At 43.0% G+C, this 13336-nt stretch overlaps 1 protein-coding gene and 1 pseudogene across 2 annotated transcripts; one reads left to right on the forward strand and one right to left on the reverse strand.

The window, feature by feature from the left end:
- Positions 1–503: 503 nt before the first annotated feature.
- LOC308344002 (DLA class II histocompatibility antigen, DR-1 beta chain-like) lies at positions 504–13073 on the forward strand. Its single transcript, XM_080805290.1, has 6 exons — positions 504–714; positions 7709–7978; positions 10732–11013; positions 11758–11868; positions 12333–12356; positions 12650–13073. The coding sequence occupies exons 1-6, from the start codon at positions 615–617 to the stop codon at positions 12661–12663; spliced, it is 801 nt and encodes a 266-aa protein (XP_080661416.1). The 5' UTR covers positions 504–614; the 3' UTR covers positions 12664–13073.
- Positions 4907–5579, reverse strand: LOC308345116 (large ribosomal subunit protein eL8-like; annotated as a pseudogene). Its single transcript has one exon. The product of its transcript is annotated as a large ribosomal subunit protein eL8-like (transcript).
- Positions 13074–13336: the final 263 nt, after the last annotated feature.

Consider the following 13336-nt stretch of genomic DNA (forward strand, 5'->3'; position numbering starts at 1 on the left):
CATCAGTTACCAGGAGATGCTGCTGCCTGAGCTGTCCATAGAATGACAACATTGTTCAGTATTAAAAATCACAGAGCCTTCATTTCAGTGGTGAGAGGTAAAGGAATTCCTTCAAATCTACAACAAGAAGTTGTGACGCAATAAGGACCAGATTAATTTTTAATCATATTCCCTCCACTCCCTCAGCTCCTAAACATACTCAGACATACATTTGTCCAAACAGCTCTTCAAGTGAGTGACACAGAAGTTCCCAGAAGTCTCAGAGATGTGTGCACATCATGCCCAATATGGAGCTGTCTCAAAATACGGGTGTTATAAAATGTTTCACAAGCAACTAGGTCAAACCTTTAAAGTACTCAACTTAAAACAGTTCAAATGAAGGCAGTCTGTTACGAAAGAGGATCTTCATACTGAATCTCTGATCGACAACTAGTGATGCTGTTCATATCTGGTGCTGATTGGTTCTCAACTTGTAGATCATCCAGTCCAAGAACACAGACATGAGTTCCTTGGTTAGTATTATTTGGGATGTGCCTGGAGGATGGTGCTAGTTAGTCCCCACTGATTTAGATTTGCCTACCTCCACGAACCCTCTCTCCTCTGTATTCTCCAGCATGGCATGTCTGTGGTTCCCTAGAGGCTCCTGGATGGCAGCTCTGACAGTGATACTGATGGTGCTGGGCCCTCCCATGGCTTGGGCCAGGGACACCCCACGTAAGTGCACACCTTGGGTGGTGAGCTGTTATGGGGTGAGGGAAGGAAGGGAGTTAATTCTGTCACTGTGTTCAGACTGTATTACTTAGAAAGTTGTAAAATTTTCTTCATTGTCCACCGATCTTCATCATTTGGCTTTTCATTTGTTTTCACAACAAAAGGAACTTCTATGCTTGTCCTTTCTACAAGAGAGGGTGAGGATTCTCCATATATATCCATCATTCAGTCTCAACTCTTCTCCAATGAAACATCTCCAGGCTTACATCACATTTCCTTGAGGTCTGTGGGAATAATGATTTCAATATGATTTTTTGTTGAGTTGTTTTCTTTATTATGCTGAGTTATACCTGGTAAAGGGGAATCTCTGGGGTATGAAAAGGACTTAGAAAGGTCTCTTCTAGAAGAACCTGTGTGATATCCTCAACAGGATCTGTGACGCTGGTGTCTCTTCCTGATAAGTGAGGATGTATCAAGAGGTCTCTTTCATTATCTCCTTTTCTTCCTCCTGAACTCCAATGTTTATAGAATCTTTATTCCTATATTGTAGGTTTTCTGACAGAAGTTAGGATTTTTTTTTAATTTCTCCCATAGAAAGCAACCTGGAGCTGAAGCAGAGATCCTTAGTACTTGAAATGATGCTGTAGATAAGGAGCATTATGGGGTATTCTTTGATGCCTTAAAGAAATTAAGGCATCTTCTGAAAACTTCACAGGGTGTAGTGTTTATTATGAATTTATTTTGAACCTTTCTGTACTATTGATTTCTCCCACATGTCTCCTTTCTCTGACCCACAGAAGGTCTTCAAGTAGCATAAGTTTTATGAAATTCTGGTCTTACAAATTTCTGGTCAAAAATATTCAAATACCAAGAATTTCATATGTTTCAAACTAAACACACTGAGCAGGGTACAGAGTGTGTGAAGGTTGTTTACATCCATCTTCTCAGGCTAAATGTCTAGAGAACTCATTGGCCTCCTTGGGTCTTGGCTCTCAAAGCATGGACTAATTCATCATGGCCTCTGTTTTCCTCAATTAGCCAGTTTGGGGAAGGCTAATTAGCCCTCTTCTATTCCTTCTATGTCCTCACCATTACGGAGAATCACCAATGTTTGCATAAAACTTTAGCACTATAATAGATCCATTAGATGAATTGAAACTTAATGACATTTTCCTTCATAAAATCATCTTTCCCTTACTTGTGAATATTTTTTCCAAAAAAAAAAAAAAAAGGAAATTTGTCTGAATTTCTCAGAGGATGCAGAAAGGATTTACTGTGTTATCAGAGTAATAGAGTGTTGGAACTTGAGCCCATTCTTGCTTTCCAGGATCTCTACAATGATCCAAGTCCCATAACCCTGTTTATTCATTGAGACTATAAATACTTTTCTTAACAACTATTATTATTTCTTGGCTCTGTCTAAGGATCGGAGAATACTGTTTGAATAAGATAGAAAAGTCCTAAAGCTAGAATCAAAAGATAAGAAATACTAAGTGTTGGCAAGGATGTAGAAAAAAAGAAGCCCAATGCCTGTTGGTGGGAAAGCAAATTGCTGTAGCAACTATGGAAAACTGTATGGAACTTCATCAAAAAATTAAACATAGAGTCACATAAGATCCAGTAATCCCACTTCTGGATATTTACCCAAAGTAAATGAAACACTAATTAAAAAGATACATGCACCCTCATATAATTGCAGCATTTGTATACAGTGCAAACCTAGTGTCCATCAATAGATGAATGGATAAAGAAGATGTGGTATACAGTAGAGTATTCCTCAGCCATAAAAATGAGATCTTGCCATTTGCAAGAACATGGATGGGCCTAGAGGGTATAATGCTCAGTGAAGTAAGTCAGACACCAAAAGACAAATACCAACAGATTTCACCAAATGCGAAGTTAGGAAACAAAACAAATCAACAACAAAAAAAGAGACGAACAAAAAGTCAGACTTTTAAATACAGAGAACAAGCTGGTGGTTGCCAGAGTAGAGAGAGTGGGGGATGGGTAAATGGATGAAAGCGGTTGAAGAGCACACTTACTGTGATGAGCTTGAGCAGTGTACAGGATGGTGGAACCATTATGCTGTACAACGAAAACTAATATAACACTGTATGTTAATTATACTTCAATGAAAAAATGTCCACGACTATCAAAGTCATTAAAAACTTACCTAACAACAGTGTAGAAAGCCCAATAAACATTTAACAAAGAAATTTCAGAGAGCAGTAAGTGCAGTATAAACACAACAGTGCAGAGTATTGTGACAGAGGTTTGGATTCACCTGACCTCCGTTCCAGTGGCTAGGGAGCTCTCCCTGAGAAAGTGACATTTAGCTGGGATGTGACTGATGAGAAGAAACCAGCAATGTGTAGGTTCTGAGGGACAGGTGTTCTGGGGAGAGAGAACAGGATAAAGACCAAAGTGTGGGAAGATGTTTGCTGGGTTTAAGGGACAGAAGGAAGACTGGAGTGGCTGGAATGTGGGCAGTAAGCTGAGGAGTGCTCTCTGGGTTGCCACTACCATGTTTCTATCACTAGGGGAATGTCCACCATGACCTCATTGTCAGTGCTTTTTTTTTTTTTTTAATTTAGATTTTTATCTGATTAACTTTAGCTTATATTGAAGTTTGATATGATTTTCTTTTATTAATGACATACTAGTTTTCAAAATCTTTATCTGCTAGTTCATGCAAAAATGAACATAGCCCAAAGTCTGTGCCAAACACTTGTTAAAGTTGTTTTATTAATTTTTAGCTTCATTACAGGCACTAGTAACTGATTCTTTCAGAAAGCTGCGGATTTGTAGGCTTCCCTCAGTAAACTGTAACAAGAATGGAATTTAAAAACTATTTATACCTGCTCTTGATGAGACAAAAATTCTTTGGTTGTAAGATTTCAACACAGACGTCACACTGTGGGAAATTTAAAGACAAAACCTTTAGTTTTTATAAGAAACTCAGAGGAGCATTATGTGGAACAATTACCCAGGGACAGTGACACTACAGGCTTCTCACAGTCCAGCTTGGCTTTCAGGAACATGTCACTGATTCAAAGTGGTGATTGAGTCAGTTAGGAAATATATATCTGGTTATGCATGTTTTTCTGTTTGAAAAATAATGCACAGGGAAAATCATTACATCTTTCAGACATCCTGGATTTTAGTCTTTCCAGTCACTGTTCACTTTGTTTTGGGTGAGCCTGAAGCCTTAGCACAGCCAAGAACAGTCATTTTTTGGTTAGAATTCTTAGTATCTTTTGATACTTATTAGGCACTATGAATATTTTTAGGAATCTGGTGCCAGTACTGAGCTATTTTCCAGCAAAATTCGTTTCCTCAGGATAAGGTTTTTTTTAATCAGATATGATATTGGCAAATTTTTCAATGCAATACTCAGCTTTCTCATAAACAACAGAAGCTTTTTCATCACATATATTTCAGGTAGTCTAACCAGTGGTTCTTACCCAGGGACATTTTTACCAGCACCCCCTACCCCTGGGGTATAGAGCAATGTCTGGAGCCATTTTCTGGTTTTCAAAACTGGGGTTTCATCTGACATCTAGTGGGTAGAGGCTAGTGATGCTGACAGACATCCTAAATATACAGAACAGCCTTGCCACAACCATTATCTTGTCCAAAATGTCAACAGCTGTGGTTATCAGTTGTATTGTCTTCTCCTCCCCATTTCTTATTTTGGGTTTTGAGTCTTCCGTCTTTTGTTTTTGTTTTTGTTTTTTTCTTAGTTAATGTAGTTAAAGAATTGTCAATTTTGGTTTTTTATTTATTGATTGAAAACTGGGTCATTACTTTCAATGTTATGTGCTTGTGTCTTCTGGTCTCTATTTTATTTCTGATTTTTCTTTGTTATTTCCTTCCTCTACTGAATTTCCCCCAAGTTTCTTTTTCTAGTTCCCTCAGGTGTCATGTGTGTGTTTGAACTGTTTTTCCTTTTTCCTTTTTCTTTTTTTTCCCCTTGACACTGGCTGAAAGAGAACTCTTTATTGCTTTTATGTACAGAAAATTCAATAGTGCACACTTAGGCCAGTTTGGTGGTCAGTTCTTTAGGCTTTGCCTTTTCCAACTTGGCAATGCGAACCACCAACTTTAGACCCAGAACATTGTCTCAGAGACAGTGGGTCTCACCACATCCGTCATTGTAATTTCTCTTGATAGCCTCCAACGGTTTAAGAAGAGCTCACTGGTCTCCTGAATTAACTTGTATGAAGGCGACTATGGTGCAGATCTTCCCGTGGACCAGACACTCCAACCTGGCTTTCCCCTTGACAATGCGGGGGAATCCCCATGTTAGGATACAGGGCAGGCAGGAAGACATCCAGCTCAACGGGATCCAGGTCATATGAAATCACTACCAGCTGAGGCTTCTTGTTTTCCACCAAGGTGGTGACAGGATGAACCTAGCTCAGAGGACAGTTGGCCTCTTAGGGGGACATCCCTTTACTAGCAGCTTTCGTCTCAGCAGAGCCAACAATCTCTTCTTCTCTTGCTTTGCCTCTGGTCTGAACCTGTGGGCCAGCTTAAGCCATTGAGTAGCTGTGTGGCTGTCAAAGGCTGAGGAACTGGCTAATCGTGAGAGGTACTTCTAGACGTTTATATAGAATAACCCTTTGCTGCTGTAGCAGGAGTAGTGGGGGCATTTGACAAAGTGGGTGAGGTCCCTTTTGGGCTGGATACCCTTCCTGTCCATTGCCAAAATTCTTGGGTCTTTTCTCAGACAAGGGATTGACCACCTTCTTGGCTTCTTGCTTCTTCACCAGGGTCCAGAGCCACCCCTCAGCCTCCTTTCCTTTCAGCATCTTGGTGGAGAGAACTGAACTTTTTCTCTTAATACAAGAATTCACAGCATACATCTCACTTGTGTTTTCTTTTTCTTTTGTTTTGAGACATATTTTGATTTGCCATTTGATTTTTCTATTTGGCCAGTTGCTTGTGCAGTAGTGTGTTGTTTAATATTTACATATAAATATTTAACATTTACATTGTAGAGTTTCCAGCTTTGTTTTACTGTTGATTTTTAGTTTTGTACCATTGTAGTTGGAAAATATATGGGGTATCATTTCACACAAATGAACAGAACCCCAAAATGTTAACAATGCTGAGGTTGAAAATACTGATTTATGCTGTGCTGTTTCTCAAAACTGTGGACTCACACTTTATACACACACTCACCTTCCAATTCAGGTCTTTGTGGTTTATTTTAGTTTGTTTAAATAAGGAAATAATAAACTATAAAGTTGTATACCTTCACCAATTTCTTGTAGAGCCCATTGAATCAATGCAAGCCAAGATCTTTATTTTTACTTTTTGCCTTATACAATGTTTTTCGATATTCTGTGATTTCTGGACAATCACCATCTCTGTTAACTTTCAACAACTTTCCTTTATAAGGCATAAATTGTGACTTCCACAAGTATTTTTCAGTAAAATATATCAAAACGTTGTAGTAATTCTACATTCTATTGTATTGATAATGTCAAATGCTCCCGTTGTTGTTGTTTTTTTTTTTTCTTGTCTCCCTTTTAAACACAGAGGTATTTTTCTCCAAATTTTTCATCATTAATCAGACTCGAATAAAAAATGTTTCTTGGGGCGCCTGGGTGGCTCAGTGGGTTAAAGCCTCTGCCTTTGGCTCTGGTCATGATCCCAGAGTCCTGGGATGGAGCCCCACATTGGGATCTCTGCTCAGCGGGGAAACTGCTTCCCCCTCTCTCTCTGCCAGCCTCTCTGCCTACTTGTGATCTCTGTCTGTCAAATAAATAAATAAAATCTTAAAAAATTTTTTTTCTTAGTTTGATTAAACGTGAAACAGAAATATCAATATGTGCATATATCTATGCATATATGTGCATGTATATGCATATATTTGCATACATATATTATGATGTGTGTATGTTTACATATATTGAAACTTTAGGAGCACATGTGACCGATTGACCAATTAGAGCTCTGACGTGTTTGACCCTTTACCTCATCAGATTAGATTTGCCAAATGGGTTCTGCATCAAAATCTTTAATGCAATCTGGTTTTCTGAGACTTCTGAATTTGGAAATGTAGGTAAAGATGGAGGAACTGTATTACAACCATGGTTTTAATCTCCTTAAAATTCCTCACTCATATGCCTTTGAATTCAGTATACAAGTCAAATGCTACCACCCCACACAGGCTTTTAGTATCCACTGCATGTGATGTCTCTAAACGTCCTTCTTCCTCTCACTGTCTGCTTCAGTGAACTGTTTTCTCTGTTTTTTTAAGGAAGATTCTCAATTCTTTCAAGCGTTTGCACAATTACATGACCTTGACCTGATATGTGCCTCCTTTTCCCCAAACACACACACACACACACACACACACACACACACACACACACACGCACACACACACCAGCTCACATCTCACATCTACTTAATCTTTCATGTCACGTCTGGAACGTCACCCTTGAGACCGCCTCTCTGGCACTCCAAGGTAACTGAGATCATCCAATTATTCTGGGCTCTAGAACTGCACACGTCTCCTGGGACGTTTCTCACCCCGCACAAAGTCTGGCCTGGTTGGGTTTTGTGAGTCACTTTCCCTGCATTTTCAGCTGCGGGAGTGGAGGGGACGCTTCTGTTTCCTTCTCTGGATTCACAGGGGCGGCAGGGGCCTGAGCCAGCTCTGCCCAAACAGAGTTCAGGGGGCGGGGAAGCAGGTGGGTCGTGTTTAAGGCGGGGGAAAGGGCTGTGGGAGGCGAGGAGGGAGGCCGGTGTCTGTCAGCCGCAGGCGTCCAGGAGGAGGCGGTGAGGGGCAAGTGTCCTCGCTGCTCAGGCTGGGGGTCCGCCGCCGAGCCCGCGACCCAGTGGCCGCCTCCGCCGCCGCCCGCAGAGGGAAGACGGGCGGTGTGTGCTGGTGGTTTGGGGGCGCGGGGGGAGCCAGCGAGGGGCGCCGCCGTCAGTGTCTTCCAGGAGCCCGCGGGTGACCGGATCGTCTCTGTCCCCACAGCACATTTCCTGTTCCTGACGACGTCCGAGTGCTACTTCACCAACGGGACGGAGCGGGTGCGGTTCCTGGATAGGTATTTCTATAACGGCGAGGAGAATGTGCGCTTCGACAGCGACGTGGGGGAGTACCGGCCGGTGACCGAGCTGGGGCGGCCGGACGCTCAGTACTGGAACAGCCAGAAGGACTTCCTGGAGCGGAAGCGGGCCAACGTGGACACATACTGCAGGCACAACTACGGGGTGGGTGAGAGCTTCACGGTGCAGCGGCGAGGTGAGCGCGGCAGGGGCGGAGATTGGGGGACAGGTGTGTGTGTGTGTGTGTGTGTGAGAGAGAGAGAGAGAGAGAGAGAGAGAGACAGAGACAGAGACAGACAGAGAGACAGACTGTGAGACAGACTCGTGGTGAGCGCACAGGGTCTTGAGCAAGTACAGGTTAGAAGGATCCCTGTGAGAGTGCCCTGTCAGGGACAGTGTGGTCTGTTTGTGTCACTGTGCAGAGTGTGTGGTAGTGATTGTATGTTGTGTCCCTGTGTGGTTGTGGGGACAGTGCGGTTGTGTCCCTGTGTGGCTGTGGGACAGTGTGTGAGGGGTGTGCTCTGAAGTGAGGGGGGCAGAGCATGAGTGTGAGCTGGGCTGTGGGCCTGGATGTGGGGGATGGGCTGGGAGAGTGGGTGTGGGGGGAGGACACAGGAGGGGACATCTGACATCCTTGGTGGCCCCTGAGGGAGAGGTGAGGGAGGCTCAGGAGCTGCAGGTGGAGGGAACACTAGGCAGGTGGTGGAGACCTGGGGAGGGAAGTGGAGGGTGTCCTGGTTGGGGTGAAGGTTTAGGGGAAGGGAGGGGAGGATTAAAAGATTAGGGAAATGTGAGGAGGCCAGTCACCCTCTGTTCTTGGCACTCACCCTTCTTAATCTTGAACCGCTGAAGTAAATGTGCATGTCTGTGTGTGGGACCATTTCATTGAGAAAAAGTATCAGACTAATTTTTAATGGGTTCAGGGGACCTCTGAGACCCTTCTGATCTGAAGCTGCTTTAAGGTCTCAACTTCTTGTTTTTTTTTTTTTTTTAATTTTAAGATTTATTTATTTGTTTTAGAGAGAGACAAACCACAGGCAGGGGGAGGGGCAGAGGGAGAGGGAGAAAGAGCATCTGAAGGGGACTCCCTGCTGAGCTGGAGCCTGAAGAAGGGGTGGGGAGAAGGGGCAAGCTCCATGTCAGGACCCCAAGATCATGACCTAAGCCAAACCCAAAAGTCTATATGTACCACCCAGAAGCTCCTTACTTTGTTTCTTAGCATATGTATTCTTATATACTTGAAACGGTTTCGAAACTGCATTTTTAATTACATTTTTGTTACAAAACATATTGATACTGCTGTTTGTACAATGATGAAAGTATTTAAGGAGTTGCATATGATTTTTTATATAGTTGTAGTAATTCACCTCACATCCCCCTTTGCTAGCCCTTTTTTTCCAATACTGCCACATGCTCAGTTGAAAATTTATCTTGTTAATTTTTAATCTCTATTCCTCTGATTTCTAAGATTATTGAACATTTTGTCATGTATTATTTGGCTAATCATTGTTACCATTTTAAAAATTATCTACTGTCTATTATCTCTGGCGTTTTGGTGTTTTTCTCAGGGATTTTATGCATGCTCTATAAATAAGATTATGAACGCTTTGCTGACATTTGATCTAGCATTTTCCCTAGTTTGTGGTTTTTATTTTGGTTCTGTTTATTACTTCTCCTGGTAGGGATGTAAACTTTTTAAAAAAAATATTTTATTTATTTATTTGACAGAGATTACAAGTAGGCAGAGAGGCAGGCAGAGAGAGAGGAAGGGAAGTAGGCTCCCTGCCAAGCAGAGAGCCCGATGCGGGACTCCATCCCAGGACCCTGAGATCATGACCTGAACCGAAGGCAGAGGCTTAACCCACTGTGTCACCCAGGCGCCCCAACATTTTATTTAAGGAAATATACTACAAAATTGTTAACAGTGTTTTCTCATCAATCTTAAATCTACCATTTTATGGTATTATAAAAAGCTTTTCTCGTATTTCTCCTTTCACCAAAACAGAAATTCTATTTATTCAGGCTGTACTGTCAGGGATGGTCTCGGGCACTAAGGATATGTATTAGTGAGTCTCAGACCCTGCCCTGAACTCAAACGTTAGTTGTAAATGGGAGACAATTATAAAATGATAACAATTCTAATAATAGATATTTTTATACTGCAAAAAAGAAGGACTGATCAACCAGTGGAATTATGAGGACTTTTTTAAATAAATGAGTTTCCTTGCTCTTTTTCCTCTTTTGGGACTCTCGCTGTTCTTGGACTCAGCTCCCAGAGCTAGAGAACCAGCTCTGTCTTTCCTGCTTCCCCGGGTAGAACCATGTCTGGGTTGTTCTAAGGTGTGAGTGTAGCATTCCCAGGATTTCATACTCTCTTTCCCCATCTACCTCAAGCTGTTCCCCCATTTATCCACCCTGCTTTGAGCAACAAAACAAAGATAATAAGTAGTTAACACATACTGAAGGCTAAATTCCAGTTACCGTTTTACATACTTTAGTGCATTAATCTTCATATAACTCTTAAGAGCTAAGTTGATATCACTATTCCCCCTGATACCTTAGAAAGCTGGGGCACAGAGGAATGTCAGAATTCTCCCAGGATGAATCAGTAAAGTAGCAGAGTCTGGATTTGAACCCAGTCAGCCTGCTCCAGAAATTGTGCTTTTAAGACACTTTATGCCTTACAAAACTTGGAAACACTTCTACAAGGAATAACTGCTTCATACTATGAAAAATAAATCCCACAAATTTCCCCAATAGCTCTCAACTCTAATGGACCCATGCTGTCAGGATTAAATTAAAGGTTCACGATACTGGTCTTATTGGGCCACATGGCCAGCTTTGGGAGAGCCTGCTTGAGACTCAGCCTGGGACCAGAGACCGGAGGCAGCCAACCCGGGAGACTGAGTCTGTCTTCCTCACTGAGTCCCTCTACCTCTTCTCTTCTAGTGGAGCCTACAGTGACTGTGTATCCTACAAAGCCCCAGCCCCTGCAGCACCACAACCTCCTGGTCTGCTCTGTGAATGGTTTCTATCCAGGCCACATTGAAGTCAGGTGGTTCCGGAATGGCCAGGAAGAGGAGTCTGGGGTCGTGTCCACAGGCCTGATCCGTAATGGAGACTGGACCTTCCAGACCCTGGTGATGCTGGAGACAGTCTCTCAGAGTGGAGAGGTCTACACCTGCCAAGTGGAGCACCCCAGTTTGATGAGCCCTGTCACCGTGGAATGGAGTGAGAAGCTTTCTGACCTCCTAAATTCCTCACGTACCAAGGAGGGGACTTTGCTTTTCCTGAGTGTCAGGGTTCTCTCTCCTTACACCATGTTTTCACTTGCTGCATGATCTCTTCTCTTCAGCACAGATCATTGGGGGTAGCCATGTGATATCCTGTGATAGAAATCCTCTGATAGTTTCTAGATATCCTGTGATCATTTCTACAGATCCTGTATTCCCTGGGGAGGTAGTTATGCCTGGCAGGCACAGAAGAGGTTGTCCATGTTTTGACATTTTCCATGGCTCACAGGTCGTGGTTCCCTCTTCACACTGGGCACTAGTCCCCTGCCTCGGGCTGGGCTTGTGCTTCGGCCACTGTTGCTCTGAGCTGTTCACTGTGGTCTCAGAAGAGGCACATCCTCTATAATGTAGGGACTTTCCTGACTTGAGGGGAATCCAATCTTGACTCTGCCTTTCGTTAGCTGTGGCACCCTGCACAATCTGTTGAACTCCATGGACTCCAGGCTTCTCATCGTTTGATGCTGAAGTAGTGGATTTGTCAGAGCTGTGATATTTAAAAAGTTCAGTGACTAAACATTGCATTTCTGCAATGCGATTTTTCAATTTCTTTTCCAGAAATTGAAAATTATTCGATTTCTTCAAGGCAGTCTGCCTTCATCATTCTCAGAGTTCTCAATCTCAGAGTCTCTATCAGAGATGTTAGAGTTGGGATAAAAATGACTAAAACTGTTTCTTCTCTCAGGGGCACAGTCTGGGTCTGCACAGAGCAAGATTCTGAGTGGAACTGGAGGCTTTGTTCTGGGTCTGCTCTTCCTCGTGGTGGGGCTGTTCATCTACTTCAGGAATCAGAAGGGTAAGGCATCTGTTGGTGCGACTCCACAGAGATCTGGGGGAGAAATACAGCTTTGAACAAACAAGGTCTCTGTGTACCAGTGGCCCTGTATGAAGCCTTTCTTTCCCAATTGGACCTCAGATTTCTTAGAAATCCAGAAAGCAACAGCCCATGGTTACTGGGTTGCAGCGTAAGAAGTTATGGCCTGTAGAGATAATTGAGAGGTTGACAAGCGTGGGGATCTTGGTTTGGGATCCTGGGCCAAATGCAGGAAGAGCCACTAAAGCTAGTGAGATCCCACTGTATTTGTGTGACAGAAGCTTCATGGGTCACATCTTTCACTTTTTTCTCCACTCTGGCATCATGTCATGTGGGTTGTGTTGTTAGAGAAATCTAAGGAGGCGGGTCTGGGGCTGGGACCTTGTGTGTGGGGACAGATTTACCTCCTTATCTGTTAAGTACACGTCTTCCCTTCTCTTTCCCAGGACACTCTGGACTTCAGCCAACAGGTAATGCTCTGTCATCCTCTTTAGTGATAAATTTGGTTATTCCGGAACAGGTGGTAAAGGTGAAAGACAGAAAAAATGGGAAAGACTTTGGATCCGACTTCTGATCAGGCAGTTTACATTGAAGCTTCCTCTCCATTTAGTAAAAGGCCTGTGCTGTGAAATAGCTTCAGATCAAGGAGACCTAAGAATATGTTCTTCTTACTGCGGGGCTTTAACTCGAGGCCCTGGGAGAGGGGAGAAGAGGCTGCTTGGAGAGGTGGGTCTGGAAACAACACTCTGCTCTGTCTCTGCAGGTCTCCTGAGCTGACGTGGAGATGGTGACACTCCAGGAAGAACCTTCCTTCCCAGCTTCTTCTCAGAGTGAAAGGCTTCCAGCTCTCCTTCCTCCACAAATACAGTGCTTTCTCAGATCTGGTTGGCCCGGCTTCAGTGACCTTGCAGCACCTGTCCTCCCTGTGGCTCTGTCTGTCCCTTCCTTGACCTGGAAGCCCCAGGGGCAGTACCTCCTCTGCATTCTCTCCGGTCCCCTTCTGTGTTGCCTTTCCTGCCTCCCTTGCATGGGAACTGAACTTCTTCTCATGTATCTTCTTAAGCTTTTCTCAAATAAACATGGGGTTAAAATCATCTGCTTCACATAGTTTCAAAGAAAAGAGGTATAAAAAAAGAGACAAAGGGTGGATTCTACCACAATAAAATAATGGTTTTTATTTATATCCCAGAATTTTGCTCAGATGTGGATCATGAAGGTATCCTTGCTTCATTCCCTGTTTATTCTTGGGCTTTACACATTCTGTAATTAGACATATTTTCTAGAGTTTGGAGGAAGCCCTTAATGACCCATAGGATTATGATGTCCTACATGTCTGTGTTCTCAAACACAAACACACCAGTCCTTTTGCACCATGGGATAAGGAAAGGGGACAAAAAAATATTCTTGAAATATAATGCAAATAATTTTTAGGGATATGATGCCCTTAGAC

Source organism: Martes martes, assembly GCF_963455335.1.
Source record: "Martes martes genome assembly, chromosome: 6".
In the NCBI taxonomy this organism is placed as follows: domain Eukaryota; kingdom Metazoa; phylum Chordata; class Mammalia; order Carnivora; family Mustelidae; genus Martes; species Martes martes.

Bases quoted from the DNA above. Each gene is read 5' to 3' on its own strand.
- LOC308344002 (XM_080805290.1), top strand. From the start codon at position 615: ATGGCATGTCTGTGGTTCCCTAGAGGCTCCTGGATGGCAGCTCTGACA. The intron at 715-7,708 runs GTAAGTGCACAC...CTGTCCCCACAG, and splicing joins TTGGGCCAGGGACACCCCAC to CACATTTCCTGTTCCTGACG. The intron at 11,014-11,757 runs GTGAGAAGCTTT...TTCTTCTCTCAG, and splicing joins CCCTGTCACCGTGGAATGGA to GGGCACAGTCTGGGTCTGCA.